Genomic DNA, 22,204 nt, shown 5'->3' with positions numbered 1-22,204 from the left:
CTCTAAAATTAAGACTGGCTGTTATGGCAGTTTCATGGTCCAAATAACTCGATGCTGTTTACACCATTCATAGCTCCAGCAGGGTTCTAGCCAACTTCACAGGATCACATCAAGGAACACAAACACCTCCTTCTCTTTTGCTGAAATGTCTTCCCTAGAAACAGCAAATTCAGCAGCAAATGCACTAAAAGGTCTGTCCTCCGGCAGCAAAGGAGAAGTCAGCGTGCCTCTCATTTTCCTGAAGTGTTTCCACGCGAACTGTGGTCAAATGCTGTAACTGAGAAATACCTCCTTTGGAAATGTCAGAGGAATGTGAAGAGGAGGCTTGGGCAGAGCAGAAGGAGGGGGGAGATAAAAGCAAACGTGAAAAATCAGGATGGAAGACTGGAATAGGCCGATGAAGGAGGAAACAGTGAGCAAAGAAGGAAAACAAAGTGAGGAGTGCAACCCTGACAGGGTGGAATGTGAGAGAGGAGACTGATGTAGCATCCCTCTGCACACGCACACACACTAACACACACACACACGCACACACTGGGCCAGATGTTGAGGAGTACTGCCTCCAACGCACACAAGCTGAGGCGTTGCTCGGACTTCTGCAGCTGCACTTATCCTGACTGCATTAGCACAGTTACAATGTATTTTGAATTAAAAAAGGTTTAGAGGTTTGGAGCTCAGTTTATTCTGTTTAAATGCAGAAAGTGTGTTCATGAGGGATGAAATACTCAGAAAAAGGCCACAGCGTAATTTGTTTCCTTCACAGGTCCAGTAAATGAGACCTAAATGTTTGTTGACGTATGTCCAGGCGGGAAACTTGGGCCTCCATCATCTCATTCACCAATTTCAGTTCAAATGGAGTCCCTGTTTCTGTGCATCTGATGTGAAAAACACTTCCAAACTCTTTCTTGACTCTTTCGTCATGTCAGCACAGCACAGGCCTTGAAAGCGTGGTAGAAACTCGCAGCTTCACAGGACTGATGACACAGACCTCTGCTAACCTCCACGAGAATGCTTTTCTAGCTTCTGCTTTTATTTGAGCTTGGTCTGATCAATCATCATGTCCAGACATTAATAATGCTTCAGTTTCAGTTTAAAGTCTGGGGAACACTGTATGTCAGACTTGCTGGGAGTTTAGGACTCCATCCACCAGTCCTTCTCTTTTGGCTTTTCTGCAGCATGACCCACCATCATGAAAATGGTGTTTTTGCCGTCTTTAACATGTCCATGTGCCATTTTTCTGACAATGAAGAACACGAATAGAAAGACAACTGGAAGGAGCTGCTTTTTCAGAAGAAAATGCAGGGTTGAATGCTATATTGCTGAATAAAAATAAAACATAATGAATGAAAATATACATGCAGATAGACGGCAAACAGTGATGCCATATACTATATTAGTAATGAAACTTTAAAGGTAATAATTGGCAATAAATAAAAGCTATTTTTGTGAATAATTCCAGAGCCGGGTATCGAACCAGCGAGCTTCTGCACCAAGGATTCCCCATGTGTTTCTATGGAGGCAGATATCCTGGAATATCTTGAAAAGTTCAAGGATTTGAAGGACCAAAAGTCACAGCTGGAAAAAGCTGAAAGAGCTGAACATTTGAATAGTTGAACTTTTGAAATAGAAGAAACATTGTAGGAGGAGTTAAGCGACAAAAAATGGAGGAAGATACTAGAATAAAGAAAGGGAAACAGAAAAACAATGGTTGAAGGATTTATTGCATTCAACCAAATATGCTCAAAACTGTATTTCTGAGCATTTTTATAGTATTTTTTAAATGTATAAGCAAATTGGGAATTAGGAGCAAACAAAAACCACTCTGATGTTGCTCGCCATTTTTGTTGTCCCACTAAAGGGTGGGGTTTTGAGGGGGTGTAAGCTAGTGGGAGAGAGAGCGCTCAGTTATGGGTGATGGGGATGGGGGGTGGGGTTGCTCACCATCTGTCCTGCCCACAACTCAGAGGCAATTTTGTTGATTTTGGCATAAGCAGAATTAAAATACCACTGGGATGCTTTGAAAATAGATCAGAAGACGACCGGAGGGGGACTTTAAGGATTTCGCCAGGAAGGTGTTTCTGAAAGAATTAAGTTAAATCAAATGTCTAAATAAATCAAAAGTCACAAAAAGAGCCAAATTCATTTAAACAAAGAAATCAAGTAACAAAGGTAAAACAAGAATAAATATAAATAGTAGTTTCAAACTGAACTGAAAAATCTAACAAGACTCACACGCTCCTTGAAGCATAAAGAGATTGAACCTTTCTGATTTTATTTCTCACTCTTTATTCACACCCACACACGCACAAACATACACACATGCACACGCGCACAAACACCCACACACGCACACACACACACACAAACACACACACTCTCATATAGTGTCTGGCCCGTCACAAGACCAGATGGCACTAAGGGTGTTCCAGACAATTTACAGTCTTTGTGTCTTCATGTGTGTGTGTGTGTGTGTGTGTGTGTTTGCATGTATGTGTGTGACAAGATAGGAGAGGAAAATAAAGCGACACTGGCACACACACACACACACGTGCACACGCACACACACTGGGACTTGGCAGTGCCAGCACTCCCAAAACCCCAGAATAAAACAAAAGCTGGGGCAAACCATGATGCTGCTTCCATCCCCACCCCCTTTGCTCTGAAACCAGATGGTTCGGCCCGATGATCTCTGCCATGTGACACTTTGGTGTCTGAAGCAAGTCTTCATATTTGCACCCGAAATGACTTTCATTCAGGTTCCTACGACTGACAGAGGACTGGAGCACTTCCACCTCCATCGTGGAGAGAAAAAGAACTGGGAGCAGAAGAGAGAAAAGTAGAAGAGAAACAGGAGACAAACACTTCTGTGGTGATAAATATTTTAGGGGGGAGGAAAGTTCACAAAGGAAAGATGAATTGAAACTTGTCTATAAAAAAACAGACCAGATGTTTTTCAAGTTTTCAATACCAGATTTTCTTTTCCTCTTAAGGATATCTCATTTTTTCTCCTATTTATGATTTTGGCGTTTTTCTGTTACCCCATCTTCTCTGAACCTCCAGTTCTTCTCATATCGTTAATATGAATGTTCTTTGTTTTCTGACTAAAGTTTCTTCATCAGTTACTGATCTTTGCATCACGTAAACGTCGCCTTCTAAAACCAAAGTGAATAATAACAGCTTATTTCGAGGTTGAAAAGGTAAAAACAAAAGGGCTGAAAACCACCAAGATCTAGGGAAAAAGGGAAGAGTAAAAAGTTTAGCAAAAATAACGTTTTCTGAATGAGAAATACGATTTAGACAGGAGATCCATGTTATGACAACCAAACATAAAGTTTCTTCTGAGTTCAGACAGTGTGTCACTCTGGTGCAGACAAGTGTTTGAATCCAAACTCAAAAGATGCTCCACTGACAAACTCACAGAGCTGAGAACGTACCATACCCACCGTCACTCCACCACAGAGGAGGAAGAGGAGCAGGAAATGTGGAGAAGGAACAGGAAGACACAGCAAACACTGAAGGTTGGGAACAAACACGTGGTAACAGAAACAAATGCATCACATGACGGCAGGATGTTTGGCTCTAAAAATCACGACAAGGTTATAGTGTTTGAAAAAAAAGAAAGGTACCAGGCAACAGAACAAGAAGACTGAGAAAACAACGTGTTTTTTCTAAAAACAGGAACAATTCAGAGGAAACAAAGTTCACACTGACAGTAGAAAGGTGATGACCAGCATAAGTGCAAATCTGATGCACTGTAAAAAGATATATATTAGCCAGAAAACCGGCCAAGTTGGCTGAGAAGAAAAGACATGAAGCGTACGTACGTAAATATGTGGGAATAGCATCTTGTCTGGACACGATCAGAAACATGAATTCATGTGATTGTTTACACGGTTTCTCAGGACTGTGCAGCATTTCTGCTTTAAAATCCACCTGCGTTAGCTCACACACCGTCCCAGAGCCGCTCCTCTGCCTGCAGATGCAAATCTCCCAGCAGACACGGTTCTCCTAATACCGGCAACTCGCTAAAGCAGAGCAGCAGGACGAACTGCGGGCCGAAGCCTCCCCTCCCCGCAAACACGAAGCTACGAGTCCGGCTGCTCTGCTCAGAGACACGGTTTGCTCACGTGGAGCCGCCGGTCGGTCCTGTTTGCGCTCCAAAGCCTCCTCTGGCGCGCAACACCGTCTATGCATGACCTAAACCAGAGCAGTAGTGACCCACGATTGGAATAAACTGTTTCTATGCACCACGATTGAGTAATAATAGTCATAACGTCCATCGGAAAGCAGTTTTGATCCGGACGAGTCTGATCGGGGCCGAGTATTCCGAACGGCGTGTTTACATGATGCATTTGATTCTGATCAGTAAAAAGACGATTGTTTCAAGCAAAATGTGTCTCTTTTATGTCTTGCAAGAAAAATAATCTTTTCAAGATAAATTTTAATAGTAAAATATTCTTAGTTTGAGAGAACATATTTTTCTTAAAATCAGATTTCTTGGTAAAACCATTTTTCTTTCTTCGCTGGCAGATTTGTTTGCTTATTTCAAGAAAATCTGCCAATGGGGTTAGAACTTTGACTTATTTCTAAAGCCCTGTTTTTACATTGAATGGATTAAATGTATCAAGAAAATCGATTGATGGAAGAAGGTTTGAAGTAGGTATAGCAGATGAAAAGACAGAAGCAGCAGATGAATACTGATTAAAAATGGAGCAGAGCAGAGAAATGCGAGATAATAGTTTGACAAGAAACAGCATGAAAGACAAAAAATTAGAGTAGCAGGTGGACCAAGGTGGACGGAAGAGATGAAAAAAGATGTGACTAAAACAAAGAGAACAGAAAGAGAGGGAGGATAAAAGAATACAGAAGAGAATAAAAGCAAAAAGAAGGAAGAAAGGAATGAGAAGGAAGTGATGGAGATAGAGAGGAGGAAGGATGATGGAGGGAGAAAATGCTGGTTGGAAAGAAGTTTGGCTGATAAAAAAACACACACAAAAGATTATAGTAGTAGGTTTAGGGGCTGCCATCTGGACTTGGTTTTGTAAAAACGTTTCACATGTCAATTCAGAATTGATGAAGCCTTTTGGATAAGAGGTGAAACGTTTTCAACTTTAGAAACCAAGTCCAGATGACAACCTTTAAACCTACTAGTATGATGGAATCTACCTGGATGAATGAGAGTCTTCATACACACATAAGAAATTGAATAAATAGAAAAAGGGCAAAAAACTAACAGGTTGACATTGTTTAGAAGGAAGCTTGAAAGAGGCTGTAGATGTGGGTGGACAGGCCCACTGTACCAAATTTGATTTCCAAACCTTCGTCGACTCATTTAGCAGCCGCTGTTTACCCATAACCCATCATCCTTTGCACACACACACACACACACACACACACTGCCTCAACTGCCAACCGCAAAACACACAATTTTTGACGGCGACATTTAACTCCCAAAACAATTTAGCATGTTGCACTTATGAGCATAAACACACTTCCACACATGTGCTCGCACACCGCCGCCTCCCAGAAGAAGTTTTCTGCATCTAATTGGAGTGGTGTTTGTTGCAGAGAGGTGTTGAGCGCCGCTGTAATTGCCAGGCAGGCTGGTTGACGTTCCCTATCTCTTTATTTTTTAAGAACTGGGTAATTAGGCTGGGTTGACTGCGATTGTGCTGCCATCGCAGTCGGTGCGAGCAAACAGGTGTGGGAGCCAGCAGCCGAAACACAGAGCACCTCGCCAACGTCACAGACCGACCACGGAGCGGGAGGAAAGGGGCTGTTTACCAGCAGCGACGAGTGCCAAAGTCGTGTGGCTTCACCAAAGGAAGGTATAGACGGAGCGCTGAAACGGTGATCACTGGGATGGGGAGGGGGCGACGAGGTTCAACTGATTGGAGGAGATGAAACGAGCAGATTGTATGTGAGCAGGAAAGGAACGCATACCTGTGAATGTAACTAATAGCTCACCAAGAATCTGCAGCCACTCTGACTTTGTAAGGCTCCACTTAGGCAGAGCGGCGCTTTGATCTGATGCTAACAGGCTCAAAAAAAGGCTATGCTAACACAGCACACGCAAGAATAGTCTTTGCCATTTGCTAATCAGCACTAAACAAGGAGGTACAGATGAGACACAGCATGAGAGCCTTTAGTTCTCCCAGCTCTTTGGGCAAAAATCCATAACAATTTACTTACATTCAAAATGGGTGACGAAGCCAAACAAACATTTCATCAATACTTTTTTCTTTTCCTAGCAACTATGGCTTTTTTAATCCGTCCAGATCCGGAAAACTGTCCATTTCTACATGAAACCAACACGGCAGCACAGCAGCAACAGGAAATCCGTTTGACAATCACAGGAGGACCTAATCTGTTTGGGTTTTGGTGCCGTTTTTAAGGCAAACCCACTAAATAAAGAAGGGTTCCAGAAAACAGCAGAGAAACAAAGGATCCTAAATCAATGCTACGTTAGCAGAAGCATTAATGGACCTGCACGTTTTAACTAAAAATGCATTTACCCTCCGTATATTTTCCAGAATGATTCTTGACTGGACAGTTTTCTTGATGTAAATTGTTGTGTATGTTGTGATGTGCTTTCATCTACCTTTGTATTTTTGCACTTTCCAGGCCATTTTTGTAATTAGGAACATGTTCTTAGTAGCTTACCTGCTTAAATAAAGATGAAACGAAAGGAAAAGAAAATTAAAGAATGAAAACAAATCGCAGGCATTCCCATACTACATCATCAATGAAAGATTTGAGGCCAAAGACATATACCAATCTCTCTGTGCCAAACGGAAAGACTTCAGACTTTTGGGTTCAGGAACTGTCTCAGAAACTGCAAAACGATCACATGATTACTGTCAACCCAAAGAAAACCCATCAACTTATTCATTTTCTGCATATGCAACTGCTACTGGGCAACCAAACTCCCCTTTGGGTTTTCTGGGTTGCATGTGTTTCTACCTTGGGCCAAAAAATGTATTATTATTAATGATTAAAAAAAACTAGAAAGCTCCAGCAGTCCCGTGACCCTAGAAGGGTTTCAGCGGGTTCCTAAACCCATCCCAGAATATCTTTAAAAACATGTCAAAGTGTTCTCTGGGTTTGACAAAAAAACAGATCTTTGAAGGTAAACGCTGAAGCAATTAGAGACGTTGCACAATCTAGCAGCAGGTAGGAAAAAAAGCAAATTAGCATGAAGCTTTAAACGTCCATTTACAGCAAGACAAAAAAAAGAGAGAGAAAGATTTGTATTGAGCTGCAGAGCTCAGCCCCATTCGGCTCACATCTTCACAGCATCATCTTCAGGGAAAACATATGGAGCTCTGACGCGGCGGCGAGCCGGCTCGTCGAAGCACGCGGCATGTCAATCTCCTGAGCTTTCAGGAAGGAGAAGAAAAACACAAATGCACGCCGTGCACTCACATGCGCTAACCCTGAAATCACTGCCATTATTAGCAGTGTCATTATTAGCATTAGAAAAACAAATGAGGCTAATAATATTTGCCATTATAGCTAAAAACGCCTATTAATCCCTAATCCGCACCACAATTAAGAGCACGGTGGGGTGTTTTTGTGTGTCGCTCAGCATCGCCTTGAAGGAAAAGCCAGACAGTTCAGCAGCCTCAGAGGCAGGGAGAAGGTAGGAGGGTGAGGTATTCAGACACGCTCCTGTTCTCCATCTCTATTTTAAAAGCCATCAGCCGGGGCGTTTTTGAGTGACGGGCGTAACGGAGGCACATTTGACTGAATAGAGACAAGAGGGCTGCGGTGGGGGCGTCGCTCGCCGCACTGAAGCCCGTTATCTGCCTCAGTACAAGTGCATCAAATCAAACTGGAGCGGAATTATTATTAAAGCAGCCCCCCCTTTCTGCACCGCTGTGAAGTATTACTTAATAAGCCATGCCAATTAGATGAACAAAAATCAGGCATGTCATCGGGGCTTTCGGTGCCCTCACCCAAATTTCTCTTCTAATGCGTGAAGCTGGCTGGCAGAGCCGTCGACACTGACGCCTTTCTGTGTTTGTCTTTGGTTCTGACAAGAAAAGGGAGAAGAGGAAGAGGTGGAAGGCAAACAAAGACGAAATAAAACACCATAGAGCCTCTAAAGCAGGATCACTCCTTTTAAAAGAGTCACAAGAAAGCCGCTGTGATATTTTTACCAGCAATAAACCAGAAAAATAAAAAATAGAACATAAACAATTTAGCCTCGGGGATTTTTATTTACTCTTAAATTGTGCTTCTGAACACCGAATCTTACTTTAGACCATAGGGACACGTTCAGAAGTTTAAAGACCCAGAGTGTTTTCTACACCACAAATAAGCTTTTTGTGCAAATGCTATTTCTTTCATCTGTCCCTGACTCATCTCAATTAGAATAAAGGAATATTCAGAAATAAAATGTTAGGCTTCATCTTCTTCACTTATGTCCTCTATCATCAAAAATGATTAAACTATTATATCAACTATTAAAAAAGAAAAACGCCACAAACACAAATTTCATTGGAGTGGGTCTCACCTGTAACAGTACAACCTGTTTTTGCCTAAATGTGACCACATAGGAGATCATTCTGAAGGCTTTCACACTCATTTCACTCCATTTGAAAGACATCGCAGGCTGGAGCGCATCATTTAAATGACCTTCATCTCTAAAACTTTGCTGTAACACAAAAACTCAGCAAGTTATAAGCAAAAACGCAGCAGAACAAAACAAATCTGTGTCTGTGTGTGTGTGTGTGTGTGTGTGTGTGTGTGCGTGTGTGTGTGTATGTGTTGAACAGCCTTCAATAGAAGACACATATCAACTAACATCCCAGAAATGGTCAAAGACAGTGTCAGAAATGATCCATTAAGCTATCAAACACTGTAGTGTGAATCTCTCTCCAGGAAAATGATCCTGTTTAACAGCTAATGTCAAATCTGAAAACAATGAGACAAAAAAAGGAACCGATCCAGACAACAATCAGTCAGACTCCTTCTGTTTCCTGGTAAAAATATATTAAATAAGACAAAAAAACAAAAAAAGAAAATCCAGGGACTCTCAGCTTAAGTGTCCTGAGTCTATATGAGTCTTAAAACAGCAGCTACCACACGTTCTGCTGACTTCAACAACAATCAACAGGACAAACATTCTGTTCAGCAAACTAAAAGGTCTAAATAAGTCTGGGATTGACGGACTCCAGCAGCCATTTTGATCTCGTTTGCTCTTCTTTCCATCTGTCTTGATGTCTTATAGGTTAACAGACCTGTCAATCCTCAGAATAGAGCCACAGCTGAGAGTGAGGCGGCACGATTAGAGGAAAACTCGCGCTGCGTGATGTTGACGATTAAACGTGTGAATAAATAGCAAAACAACCAAAAACATAATTTCCATTTCACTGCAACACTTTAATTAAAAAAAGAGTCAATATAATTTAAATTAGAGTTCAAATGACCCTTGTCTGCACAGGAAGCAAATGTATACCGTAAAAGGGATCCATCTGATTGGTCAACGATGTGAAAGGATCCATCTGATTGGTCAATAATGTGAAAGGATCCATCTGATTGGTCAACGACGTAAAGGGATCCATCTGATTGGTCAATAATGTGAAGGGGTCCATCTGATTGGTCAATAATGTGAAGGGGTCCATCTGATTGGTCAAATGCACAAAGGGATTTATTTGATTCGTTACATACTTCAAGCTGCCATAAGATTGTTTTAGCACATTTAAAGTAACCATATGTATCACAGTTTACTTCGTCTTTTGTCATATGCGTATTGCACAGCTAGATATCGCGATGACAATAAACTTGCTATTTATTGTGCAGGCCTAGATGACAGCAAAATACCAACACCAAAAAAATTCAAAAAATGCAAAAGTCCAGCTGGAAGATGGAGTGAACCCACAAATGCACAAAAGCATGCTAGCTCCACACAGATATGACCTATTCAGGTTTTGAACCAGGTCCTGTTGATGTGCTGACCACTACACCAGTCCTTAAATAATTCATAGATAATAATAGATTTAAAGGCAGACCCCCCTTACAGTGGAGGGACTGCTTCCTTTAGCATGTCTGGTTTTTATCTTAGTCTTCATCAAGTCCTCATCGCTGGGGAGATTTTCCAAGTGTTTCCAGGCTTCCCCCACCAGAGGGGGGCCATCATGAACAGGTAACTTTGAAACACCTGGTGTAAAACATTTCTAACTGTAACAAGCTATGCGGCATGCAAGACATCAATCCCAGCATGACGACTTCTGAAAACACAACCTGAGCCGATGAAATCAACCTACAGACTGTCCTGGTGTTAGTTCCTTAGCAGACTATGGCCGTCCCAGCGAACAAAGCTGCTATCTTTGACATTCACTGGGCAGAGGAAAACACGTTCAGAAAGAAACTGGAAGCAGTCCTTCATGTGTGGGTTTCATGGCTAATGTTGAACAAAAAGACATTTGAAAGATGTGCTACAAGTTTCAGGAGACAAACATTGTTGCTTTTTCTTTAACGCAGTTTACATTACGTCTATTGACAAAAAGAAAAAAAAAACAGACGCTTTAGCTCCTCCCTACCAATTTTATATTTCTTTTGGTTTAGTTTTTTTTTGTGTTTGAATCTCTGTTTTCTGCAACCTTTTCTTCATTCATCTTTTGGTAAAGATGCAGGAACCTTTTCTGTGGTCCTTTTTCTTTTGAATAAAAATTCTTTTTTTAAACAGAAACCCTTCCACTCATTTCCTTTCCTTCCCTGAGTTTGTTAATAGTCTGTTCCCAGTGTGTCCTCTCTTTTGTTTTGACAACATTGTATTTCCTTCCTATTTCCTCTGGGAACTTCCATTTTCTTTTTTCTTCACAACACTCCCTCCATCATTTAGAACAGTGAAACTTGTTCTCTTTTCATTTAAAAGATGAAGGTTGTTCCAAACATCCTTTTTAAACAGGTTGTCGGTCCAAACCAGGTGATATTTTTTATATTTTTCTGTGTAATGCATATTTTCTGTGATTTACTTTGGTCAAATTTCAGGAAGAACCAGTGAAGGGTTTAAGATAAAGTTTGTTAAATGGGAGTCATAGTGACCTGCATTTATGGTGCAAAACTGGATAACTTCGGGTGTACCCCCATTGATTTTATTTGGTTCCGTTTAAACGGACCCGCAGAGTTTTCCCCTGCGGGGGTCGGGACCCCGTGCAGACGTGAAAACACCCGCTCTTGTGAACGAAGAGGTGGCCTCGGTCTGTTTCCAAACGGGCTGGGTTTTTATTCGCTTCTTTCCATCTTCAGGGTGTGAATGTGAACCGGTCAGGGTCTGGCCCCCCTCCAAACATCGTCAGCCTTTCTGCCCGCCAACCTCTATTCCCAGTTTTCTGTCTTCACACTCCCACTTGTAAAAAGAATGAACCCTTTAAATCTCACCCACATTTCCTGCGTGATCGTCCCTCTGTTGTGAACACACATATTTAGACACTCTGGGTTTCATCCTCACATACACACAGATCAGCGCCTCTCAAACAACACTGTCAAGGAAACAAACGGCAAATCTGGGAGGTTATAACAGGCACCGGCAAGAGGAAAACACAGGAGCAGCCAAGTCGTGAAACCGCCGAATGGCGGCGGTGCTTTTGAAAGGCCCCTCGCTGAACGGCTTCATCCAGGAGGAGATTAGAAACACACGCAGAGTTTGAAGTGTGCTTTATCTTTCCAGGGATGATCCCAAAATAAACAACAACCACGGCGAAATCTCTCAATAATTAAAGCGCCTAATCCACTTCCTGGTTGGTGATGACCGTGGGCTGCGCGCATCAGCCAGGACTGTGCAGCTTTTATGTTTAGACTCTTTTGTGTTTTGAGGTGAATTTCTGGCCAGAAAAGCAGAGGCTTTTAAGGAATTAAGAGAGGATTTCAAAACCAAAATGTATTTACAGAATCTTATAAAGACTGTCATTTAAAAATTACAGTTTGCCATAAGGACAGAAAAAAATGCTTCTTTATGCTCAAAAAAGCAAATAGTCTATTGGCTTTATCCTTATAAGAGGAGATTATTATGCAGAAAGACTGTTAAATTGTTCTCCAAGCCTAACTTTTTAAAAAATTTCTTTCAGATTTGCAGGTCAATTGTACAATCTTCATCTGTATATGAAGTTAAACAATAAAAAAGGCTCCATAATAATTTAAAAATATGTTAAGCAGTGCCAGAAAATCCACCTCAGCATGCTTTCTTTTCACTAAACATTGTGTTTTTGTTGTCCATTCATTATAATGTCTGTTATAATGAACTGGAATATGTTAAAGTCCTCCTGGCAAATAAAACAAAACAACGTTTGGGCCCAAATCTGGCCAATAGATCAAAATCTCTTTTCATAGTCTGCAAGGCCTTGCAAGGTGGAATTTTCTTTCAAGCTGTCCTTCTTCTTTGTTTCAAACTTATTTCACTTTAGGATTCAGGATTCAAAAAGTCGATCAGAGATCTTGGACAAGGACAAAAAGGAAGAGCTTAGCTGAAGATTTATGAACTTCAGAAGAATCTGACCTCATGTTGCTTCAGGTATTCGTGCAAAACTTGTGCAATAGCGAATCATTGCATTGTGTCATTTTGTTCCAATTGAAATGAACAAAAATCCTAAAAAATAACCAAAATTGGGATGTTTTCTGAAAAAAGAGTAGAATATCAATGTGCAAATATAAAAGGTTTAGATTTAATATGTAAAATATATGTAAACTGTTTAAAAATAAATACCATAAAGAAGATCCACCATAAGTAAAATCTTTTGAACTTAAACGGCATTAAAGGGCCTATATCCTGCTTTTCTTAAGGCTTTCAGAGTAAACTACATGTATATACAGTATAGGATAATATATTACCTTTGACACACTAAAGAACGCCTTTTTTATGAAATATGAGTTATTTTCACAGCTCATTTTGCCAAACCGGAAGTAAGACGACTCGATCTCTGAGGCCCCGCCCATTTCATGACATCATCCAAGCAGCGTGTCTGCTTTTTTCTCCAATGAAAACCAACAACATCAAAGACGGATGTGCAGATTGTTTATATAAAATGAAAGCATTTAACTGATCGCCGCTAGCTCCACTATTAGCCTGGCAGGCGGTTCCTCACTTTTTGATGTCACAAGGTGAGAACCCACTCGTTTTCCTGGATTGGGAGGGGCTGGTGCTCAGAGAGCAGGAAGGATTTTAGAGGAATACTCAGAAATGCATGAACGGGTCAAAAATACCACTTTGGGGATGTTTAAAGTGATGAATGAACATTATAATAAACCTAACAACTCAAAATGTTGATAGAATCCAACACCAAGCTGTTCCATAGCTGGAGAGCAAATAATGTTTGACTATTTGCTGAACAGCTCCATAAAACATGTCTCCCACAGTCATGGTTGGAATTCTCTATCAAGGTCATTACTCACCATTGCTTTAGCTTTTTGAAGACTATTCCTCCAAAGATCAATGAAATTCATGCAGAAGTATCACTTTAAACCCACAGAAAATGTAAAAAAGCACAACACTGTTTGGGTTTTGTGTGGCAGTCAAGGAGAAAAGAATTAAGAAACAATTTTTGACCGAATCAAGACCCACAGAAACAATTCAAGAAGTCTTTAAAGTCACTATCAACTGCAGGTTTTTTGCCTAAATTGCGGCTGGAAAATTATTGAAAAAAGAAAAAAAAGGAGAATCTGTTCAATCTATTATTGTTGTAACAATGTTTGCACAAAAAGCACCTTCCTCACAACAGCATTCCCATCAACTTCACGAAGACTTTGTGCAGCATTTGTCACTAATTTGAGTCTTTTTTTCTATCTTAATTCCAGTTATGGCTTCCAGTGAGATACAAAGCGTGAAAGTAAGAAGAGGATCCATGTGATGTACATATGTCTCTCAAACTTATGGAATCTCTAACCTGAGGTGTGGCAGCAAACACCAGCATGCCGCCGTTGTCGGCGTGCCCCGCCCTCTGGCCTCGCCCCAGCCGGTGGAAACTGCTGCTCCATGGAGCCTATAGAGTTCTAATTAGCTGCATTCACAAACAGCATCAGGCTCATCAAAATGCCGAGGCCTGCAGAAAGCCACAGCGGGGGTGAGCACAGAGTGTGTTGCATGTGTGTGTTTGCTTTGTCATATATGAAGGTGTTTAGATGTGTGTACTTGTGTGTACTTAGTGAACAGAGTGGGATTTTTGGGGACGTTGTGTTCCGATGCAGGAATGGGGGCACAGTTCTAAACCTGCACGCAGAAACACAACAACTGTTATTTTTCTTCTGTGTTTTGTAGCCCAAAATCTTACCGTTGTACACACATTTATCACAAAAACCCCGCAAAACAAACACCAACAAGCACACGACGCAGCAACGAGGCAATGCCTCACATGTCTGTTCTACTGCCAACAAACAAAATGGCTTCCGTGCATCGTTAAGAGGCAGAAAATAGGAACGGGCCGCAGAGAGGGCTCCGATCTTTTCCCGAAGAGCTCCTAAACATTAGCTCCGCACCTGGTTTGAAAGGATGCACACGCAGTGAACCTGAGGATTGTGCCGACACGTTACTGATGCAAGGACATGAGGAGAATGCAGCATGACATGTTGGCAGAGACGACAAAAAAAAACGAGCGGCGCATGCAACAAGAGTCTGTTTCGGCAGAGGTTCCTGCTATTGAAAGATGAAGATGAGTGTCTTCATGGTATCAATAGAAAATGCATCACAGCACAGCAATCCTGCAGGTTCTTCAGTTCCTCGTTATCAGCAAAGACAGATCAGACAGCTGGAGTCACAAGCACAGATGCAAGAACTATGCAAAACACTTTTCACCAATTTGTTAAGTCACAGCTACGTTACAGCATCCACTAGAACTATGCAAATCAAGGGTCACACATCTTTCAAGCTGAATGCATTTGAGGCCAACCGGCGCTATATTTTACTGGACAGGCAGGGACCAACCACAAAAATTAACTAGTTCCCTCATTTTCACAAAACATAGCATGATTTTATATTTATAAATCTCTACAGAATAATCTTAACACAGCACTAGAACTGCACCTTCTAGTGTTACAGGTTTGCTTTCAAATTAACTGCTTCTAGACATCAGTGATTTTTGATTTTGCCCATGTGGCAGAATCTATGGAACTGAGTTTGTAAAAAATGCTCGTCACCTAAGTCCAGGAGGGATTTTTGAAGTTCCATAGCTTGAATGCCTGATAACCTTGACAATGTTGAGTAACAAAGCTTTTTTTTCCTATTAAAAACACCTCACAGTGCTGTACAAAGAAAAGAAAAAACTCCCTCTACCACACGTGAGGGAAGCAAACACCTACGAATCCACTTAAATGAAAAAAAGTAAGAAACTACAGTTTTAATATCTTTTATTATTTTGCACTACATACGTGGTAAATACGTCTCAATTGCATTCAAATTACATGTAAATAGATGATTTCATGGTCAATTGACAATAATAAGCCTCCTCCTCTCAGATGGCATCTTTATCTGATACAAGAAACATCTTTTAAACTTAAGAACATGTCTCATAACATCAAACACACCTGCCAAACTGTTGAGATTCAAAACACAGGGATATTACCTGTGAATGGTCTAGGCTAAAGTTTTGGACCACAGCTACTAACAGTGTACGATTTTTGTCACTGGGCAGAAAGTGAGCCCTGCGTTTTCTAGCTGAGCTACTGTTGTTAAGGCAGAGGACATTCGAATGTATTTATGTGCGACCAGCACAAAAACTGATGGACCATTCACGTTGATCACACATATTAGGTGCAGCAAAGATGCACAATGCTGCATTGCCTGCAAGGATTATAAGTGCGTCCAAGGCTAAGTGTTGGTCGCACGTAAAGTTTACCTTTAGCTATTTGTTCTCTGCAGTCGGCCCATTCCCCGGGGGAGCGGTGAGCTGCAGAGACAGCCATGGTCAGGAACCATTTGGTGTATTTAACCCCAAACCAACTGTGATCCTAACCTTAGAACTTGCTCCGGATCCGTGCGGCCAAGAGAGAAGTTCAACACTCGCCACACCTATTTAGAAATTTACGTGCAAATAGACACTTCCTTTAAAAAAAAAGAAAAAGAAAAAAAGTGCCACCGAAAACAACATTTAGCCTCGGACAGTGCACCAACGTGTCTTCAGCTGCATGTGTGGCCAACATAAATTTCCATTAGTTTTTGTGCTGGTTGCTCTCAAATATGTGAGGGTTAATGGCAGACGAAGTATGCATTATCACTTTTTAACGCACGCCGTGGAAGCCTGAACCATCCGATGCCCATTTTTAGGTCAGATGGACCTAAAAAGTGATAATGCACACGTCAAAGGCCATTCACCCGCTCATACCATGGTCACTTACAAAAGAAATAAATAGTAAACAGTTTTTAGTCCTTAAATCCTGTTTTTCCCAATTTGGATTGCTTTTCTCACAAAAAGCGAACTATCTGTTACATGGTGCGGCGCCGCTGCAGTCAAGATTCGGAGATATAAAGCGATATGTAAATGCTGATCTTTCCGATGGGTTAAATAAAGCATCAGTTCAGAGAGAAAGTTCTCCTCTTACCGCTTGTTTTTATCCAGATGATGAAGCAAAGGTTGTTTTAAAGAAGCCGGCGCAGTGGTACAAAACATTTAAGCTAGGTGACCGGAACTTCTTTTTTCACTGTGCGGTTATCCTGTGGATCATCACTGTTTAATGCACACCCAGCAGCCAATCAGAATTGAGTATTTACCAAGACCTGGTAAGTGTGAATAACATCAACCATGTTTTAAAACATTAGCAAACATCAAACATTAATAGAAAATATACATCCATGAACAAAAGCTAGCATGCTACTTTGCAGCACCCACTTTACGCTTCCCAACCTGATTTCTCTCTATTAAAATGTGATTATGATTCCTCAGGATCGGGTCATTTTGCTGTCATGGTTTGTGTAGTTGATTGCAAAACATTGCGTCCCCCTATTGTGACTCTTTGCGTACTCGTTCGGACCTCCTCAGTTCTTCACTCGGGAAGACTCAATGCAGAGTAATGGTGCATGAATATCAATGGAGCCAACCAATCAAAAAGAACAAATGGTTGACACACCAATCACCTGATATAGAGACAACAACCCTAACCCCAAACACCAACTAATCAACCAGTGAGTCAATGAGTCGAAGACGAAAACCAATCTGCCAACCAAACCACCAGCCTGGTTGCCTTGTCTCCAGTGTCTATCTAAAACCATCACAGATGGGTTTAGATAGACACTGGACAGATGCCAAGAGGCCATGCCGCAAGAAGCAAAGCATAAACATCCACTTACAGACACATAAGACTCTCTCCTAGACACCCATCGGCATTCACCTTCTATCGCCTCTAGATCTTCACCAGAGACCTGGAAGCATGAAAGTTTTGCATTACAGAGACCACCACAGTCTTCCGTTGGTGCTATTCTCTTTCTGATGCTGTTGCCATCACTTCTTTGTCAGTCTGGGTTTGGAAGTCCCTAAACACCTTAACATGTATGAAACAAACATATATGAATAATATGAGTCTTTAACATTAGTCAGGCTGCATTAGCTTTAATATATAACAGACTCACCTTCAGGTGTATTGAAGCCCAAAACATGTTTTACTTTAACTTTTCTTTCTTTTTTGTTTTAACTTTTAAGGTCACCAGGAATAAAAGTGAGCTAATATGCTATAGAATGGCACATTTACTCATCTCTACATATGAGTTGTAAGTTTGGTTTGATAAAGAAACTAGTCTATATTTTTCAGAAGAAAGGTTTATTGATTAGTGGAGCTGGATAAGACTGCCAAATCTGATTTCATTCAGACCATCATAATACTATTTGTTTTACTCATTCTGTTTATTATTGATTCATTTTTTGGCTACTTTGCTTCAAAACCCAAACTGCTTGGTTATGAAAGCGAGTTTTCACATAAATGGTGATTAAACAAAGGTGGTGCCTTAGAAATAATTTAGTTAACAGTTACCACTTCACACTAAAACCTAAGCAGCCTTCCCAAAAAAATGCTTTAATAAAACATTTTATCTCAATAAATATCGCTTGGCAGCAATGAAGAAAGTTTCAAATCAAATTATTTTGGTATGTTTGATCCAGCAAAAGTTGGACTTCTTTTTTCACTAGTGAGAGTAGATGGATAAATAATTATTCACATCTGCCTTTATTTCCTTTTTAATGTGTCTTTTTGTATATTTGAAGCGTGTGTAAAAGAACATACCAAGCCCCGTGAATGAAATAAACAAACACTTCAGATGTGAATGTTTTAGAATGCTGTGAAGATTTTCTTTTGACAGCTGAGAAAAGCTGGCAGGTTTTCTCACGCCACACCTCACAGCGGGGCCTCCTTCCACACGGCCACGCCGCCACCAAACCAAAGCTCCGGTTACAACACACACAAGGAGAGTGTCTGCGCTCCCTGGCACAATGAAACCATCACAAAGGTAGCAGCTGTCTGTTGTTGTCCTGAGTTCACTCACCGCTGCACTGGCAGAGTCTGAAACCAACTTCAATCTCTCAACACCGACACTCAATGTTGACCGAACGGATGAATCAGCAGCTAAAAATCGACTTTGAGTGAATCATGTTCGGGCGGGATTCTTTGTCTGGACTTTCTGAATGTATGTAAAAAAAATACAGACTGCAGCTCCAGAAAAAGGAATAATTAACAGATAGGATGCAGAAGCCGTTTAGGAAACAACACACTAGACAGACGAGCAATCAAAGTCTGCAAAGTTGGGTCAAAGCCACCCAGTGTTTGTTTGAGACCATCAGCAGCGCTGCTGCTGCATGTACAGCACAAACTCGCACACATCCAGGAAAGACTCACAACAGCAAAGCAGAAAAACAGGAAGTTTCCACAAGGAATAGACTTTAGAGGCTGAGAATCAAAACTCACAAACAAAGACCTTTTTTTACCTCAGAGTGTCTCGTGTTTTTCAGGTCAAATCTTTACATTTACATTCAGTGATTTTCTGTCATTTCGAGACTCAAATTAGGCTTTTTTCCCCCAAAAGCTGAAATGAGTCACAAAAAAAGTCACTCTTTCCCCCTATATAATCTAAAGTAAAGTAATATTACACACTCCTGCCTGAAGGTGAAGAGGACTGCTTGGTTCTTTAACCTCCTAAGACCCGAAGTCTTGCATGGCTGCATGCATTTTTCATTTCTCTTTGCTTTTTGGGTTAAAGAAGCTTAACAAGGCCAACCAGAACACAAACAACATTTGGCTTTTAAACCACAGTGCCACTTTTCAAGTCAAACCAAAGGAACAAACCAACCCGAGCCTGCATCTGCGTGTGCAGAACATCTTTTACCAGAAGAGTCAAACAGCAAACGAAGCAGCAGCGAGCAGGTGTACAAGCACACAGGGAGAGAGGATTTTCTTCAAAATAAAGAGAGAGAAAAGAGGTGAGTGCGGAGGAGGGAGACGACTGACGTACTTGAGCCGGAGAAATGTCCGCTCCCCAGGGAGGTTGGTCCGTTCTTTCCACTGCTAACAGGAGGGGAAAACATCTACAAGACAAACAGAGCGCACATTACCTCTGAGAGCACTGACAGCACGACTGGTCTGAGCAGAAACATCAGTGCAGTTGGGCTCTCAAGAGCTTCATTCCAAAACACCAAGCTGACTGTGGTCCTATGTGACAAGTGCGTTTCCTTTTCTAACAACAAAATGGGTTTTAGCTTCAAAAAAATGGATTTAAAAGGATGGGACTGGGTACAAAGCAAATGTCGTTTTGTTCGTGTAAAGGAGATCTCATCTGGATAAGCAACGGTTTTTGATTTTACTTTGGGGTTTTTTGTATTCATGATGCAAAAAAAAGAAAAAAAAACTGGGCCATTTTCAAACAACAGTGGTATTTTTTGACAGAAATCACATAAATGTCAGCAATAATCTGTGGAAGTATTTGCTGCATTTTTAAGGGGAAAATGAGTCAAAAGTCAAACTGCCTTTTCACTTGTGGTTATGAAGCACTTACTCTGTGGTTAAGTTCTGGGACTGGGAACCTGTGAAACACTCCAATAAGTGTTCTGACAATCTAATATATTTTCTTAGCAGAACTTAGTTGTAATTGCAAACAACTGTGCGTTTGCTTCCAGACACAGAGTCGGCCGCCAATGTTGAGGCCCAATCGGACCTCCAAGCGGTGGACATTTTTGGAAATAAGGTCTATGTTTGTATTTCTATGGAGTATCGACTAACATAGTAGATTGTTTTCAAGTTTAGTTAAAATGTAAAAAGTAGGTCAGAGTAGGAATTTTAAAAAAGTGTTGATCTGTTTAGAACCTGTTGGGGCCCGAACACAGAACCAGAGGAGGTACGACGTGGGGCGGGTCAGGCTCATCTGAAAGAGTCTGAAGACGAGCCCTTTTCAGGATAGCTTCGCTCTTGTGAGGGCCAAAGAAAAAACAACCATAAAACAATTGGCCAAAAAGTGAATCCAAGATTACAGATAATCCAGACTACTGGGTCATATGAGAGGCTCCACGCCAAAGTAAAAAAATAACAAAACGTGAGACCACGAGGAATTTTAGCGATCCCTGCAGGATCAGGCCAGAATCCTCTGGTTCCCTCATGTCCATTGTGACAGGAAATGACTAAAAGTTCTACACTTTGATTTGGTCTATCCATCCTCTATCCATAAATCTTTTCCTTTGATCTATTTAAATATGTCTTATAAATCATGTCCTTCCTGACAATACCCTCTGTGTTTACCGGGCTTGGGACAAGCACAAGCAGGACACCGGTTTGTGTCCTGCTGAGGCTTCGTCTATCTATCTTTACATCTGTCCGCCCGTCCATCCTTACAGGGTTTTTTTTGTCTTTATACCTATTGTGGCATTTTTTTGTTGTTGTCGTGATTTTTTTTGTGTATTTCTTTGTTTTAGCTTTTTATATGTGGAGGGTGTATTTTATATTTATTTAGTTAATTTTAAATTTTTGCAGGCCATCAAGTTTGGGGGGGGGGGGGGGTTCAGTCAGTCAAGATGTTTGATGAATGAATTGCCCCGGCTTGCCCCTGCCTTTGTGCAGCCTTGTTTCACAGTGCACTCTTCAATGCGAACTATCCGCACTGCCATGCAGTTACAGCGGCTTCTCACTAGGGGGAGGTGTTCCCCCAAACAAGCAGTGACCTCATAAAAAAAAAAAAACTACGACAACATAAACTGCTGGTACACCTTCACACACCCACAAGTGCGGGTCAGGTCTTGGTTTGCTGAAAGGTGAAGGCGTCTTACCTGCAGCATAAAGGCCGACAGTTCAGACAATCATCTAAACCTCTGAACGATTTGACAAGATTTGTTCGACTTCCTTTGCAGATAAAAACGAAATAAATATAAACATATTTCATGATGAGAGTCCAATGTTAGCAGGACCATTCATCCAGCTTTAAAAGTTGGAGTCCTTTCCGAGGCTGAGCACTCTTTCATTCCCATCCATCCGTCCTCAGAACCCGCCGAATCCCTTTCAGGGTCGCTGGGTTGCTGGAGCCTATCCTAGTTGTTGGGTGAAGGTGGGGTACAACCTGGACTGGTTGCCAGTCTGTTGCAGGACCACATCACACACATTCACACCTAGGGACTGCTTGAAATCACCAATAAACCTATGAAGCGTGTTCTGGACTGTGGATGGAAACTGGAGAAAATCCACTCATGCACAAGGAGAACATGCATACTAAAAAATAAATAAATAAAAACTAGGATTTGAACCAGGGCATTCTAAACACTACCCCACTGTCCAGCTCTGTGACATCATCCTTATTCTGAATAGCTGTTAAACATCTTCCCTTGAGTCTGATTCAAGAACCCAAGAGACAGGGGAGCAGGGGAGACACTAAATAACAGTAGGAGCCACAAACACCCTTTAAAAAGCTCAAACTAAAACTGAAGCTAACATTTGAGATCAAAGAATGAATGACAGGTTAGGGCTAAAACTCTGTTTTTAACCAGAGTACGCCAACATGGATTTAGTGTGTGTTTTAAACAAGAGGATTTAGGGTCATGTGAGATATTCATAGATTTTATTTTAATCTTCCGACATAATTAGGAAGCCTGTGATTGCAGTGAATCGGACAGAAGAGACCGATTTTAGGGATTAAAGTCCATTTTTTTAGATCTCTTTTTAGTGAAGAAGAGGCTCCATGAACTGACAGCAGGAGGCTAACTCCACATTTTCCTGAGTAGTATCCTTCATCTAACAGACTGTTTCTGATGGG

The 22,204-nt window shown here is 41.2% G+C and overlaps 1 protein-coding gene across 9 annotated transcripts in view; it reads right to left on the bottom strand.

Moving 5' to 3' along the window:
• tcf4 (transcription factor 4) overlaps positions 1–22,204 on the bottom strand; it is a 224,209-nt gene that overhangs the window by 199,300 nt on the left and 2,705 nt on the right. For all 9 annotated transcript variants that reach the window (XR_002874300.1, XM_023960869.1, XM_023960868.1 and 6 more), the window contains one exon: positions 19,427–19,499. Coding sequence is in view for 8 of the 9 variants with exons in the window: in XM_023960869.1 (XP_023816637.1) it covers positions 19,427–19,499 (73 nt within the window). In the remaining variant the exon portion in view is untranslated. The remainder of the gene's footprint in view (positions 1–19,426; positions 19,500–22,204) is intronic.

The sequence above is a fragment of the Oryzias latipes genome, chromosome 12, assembly GCF_002234675.1.
Source record: "Oryzias latipes chromosome 12, ASM223467v1".
Lineage (NCBI taxonomy): Eukaryota > Metazoa > Chordata > Actinopteri > Beloniformes > Adrianichthyidae > Oryzias > Oryzias latipes.
The sequence above is the reverse complement of the archived record's forward strand: the minus strand, read 5'-3'. Positions and strand labels throughout refer to the sequence as shown.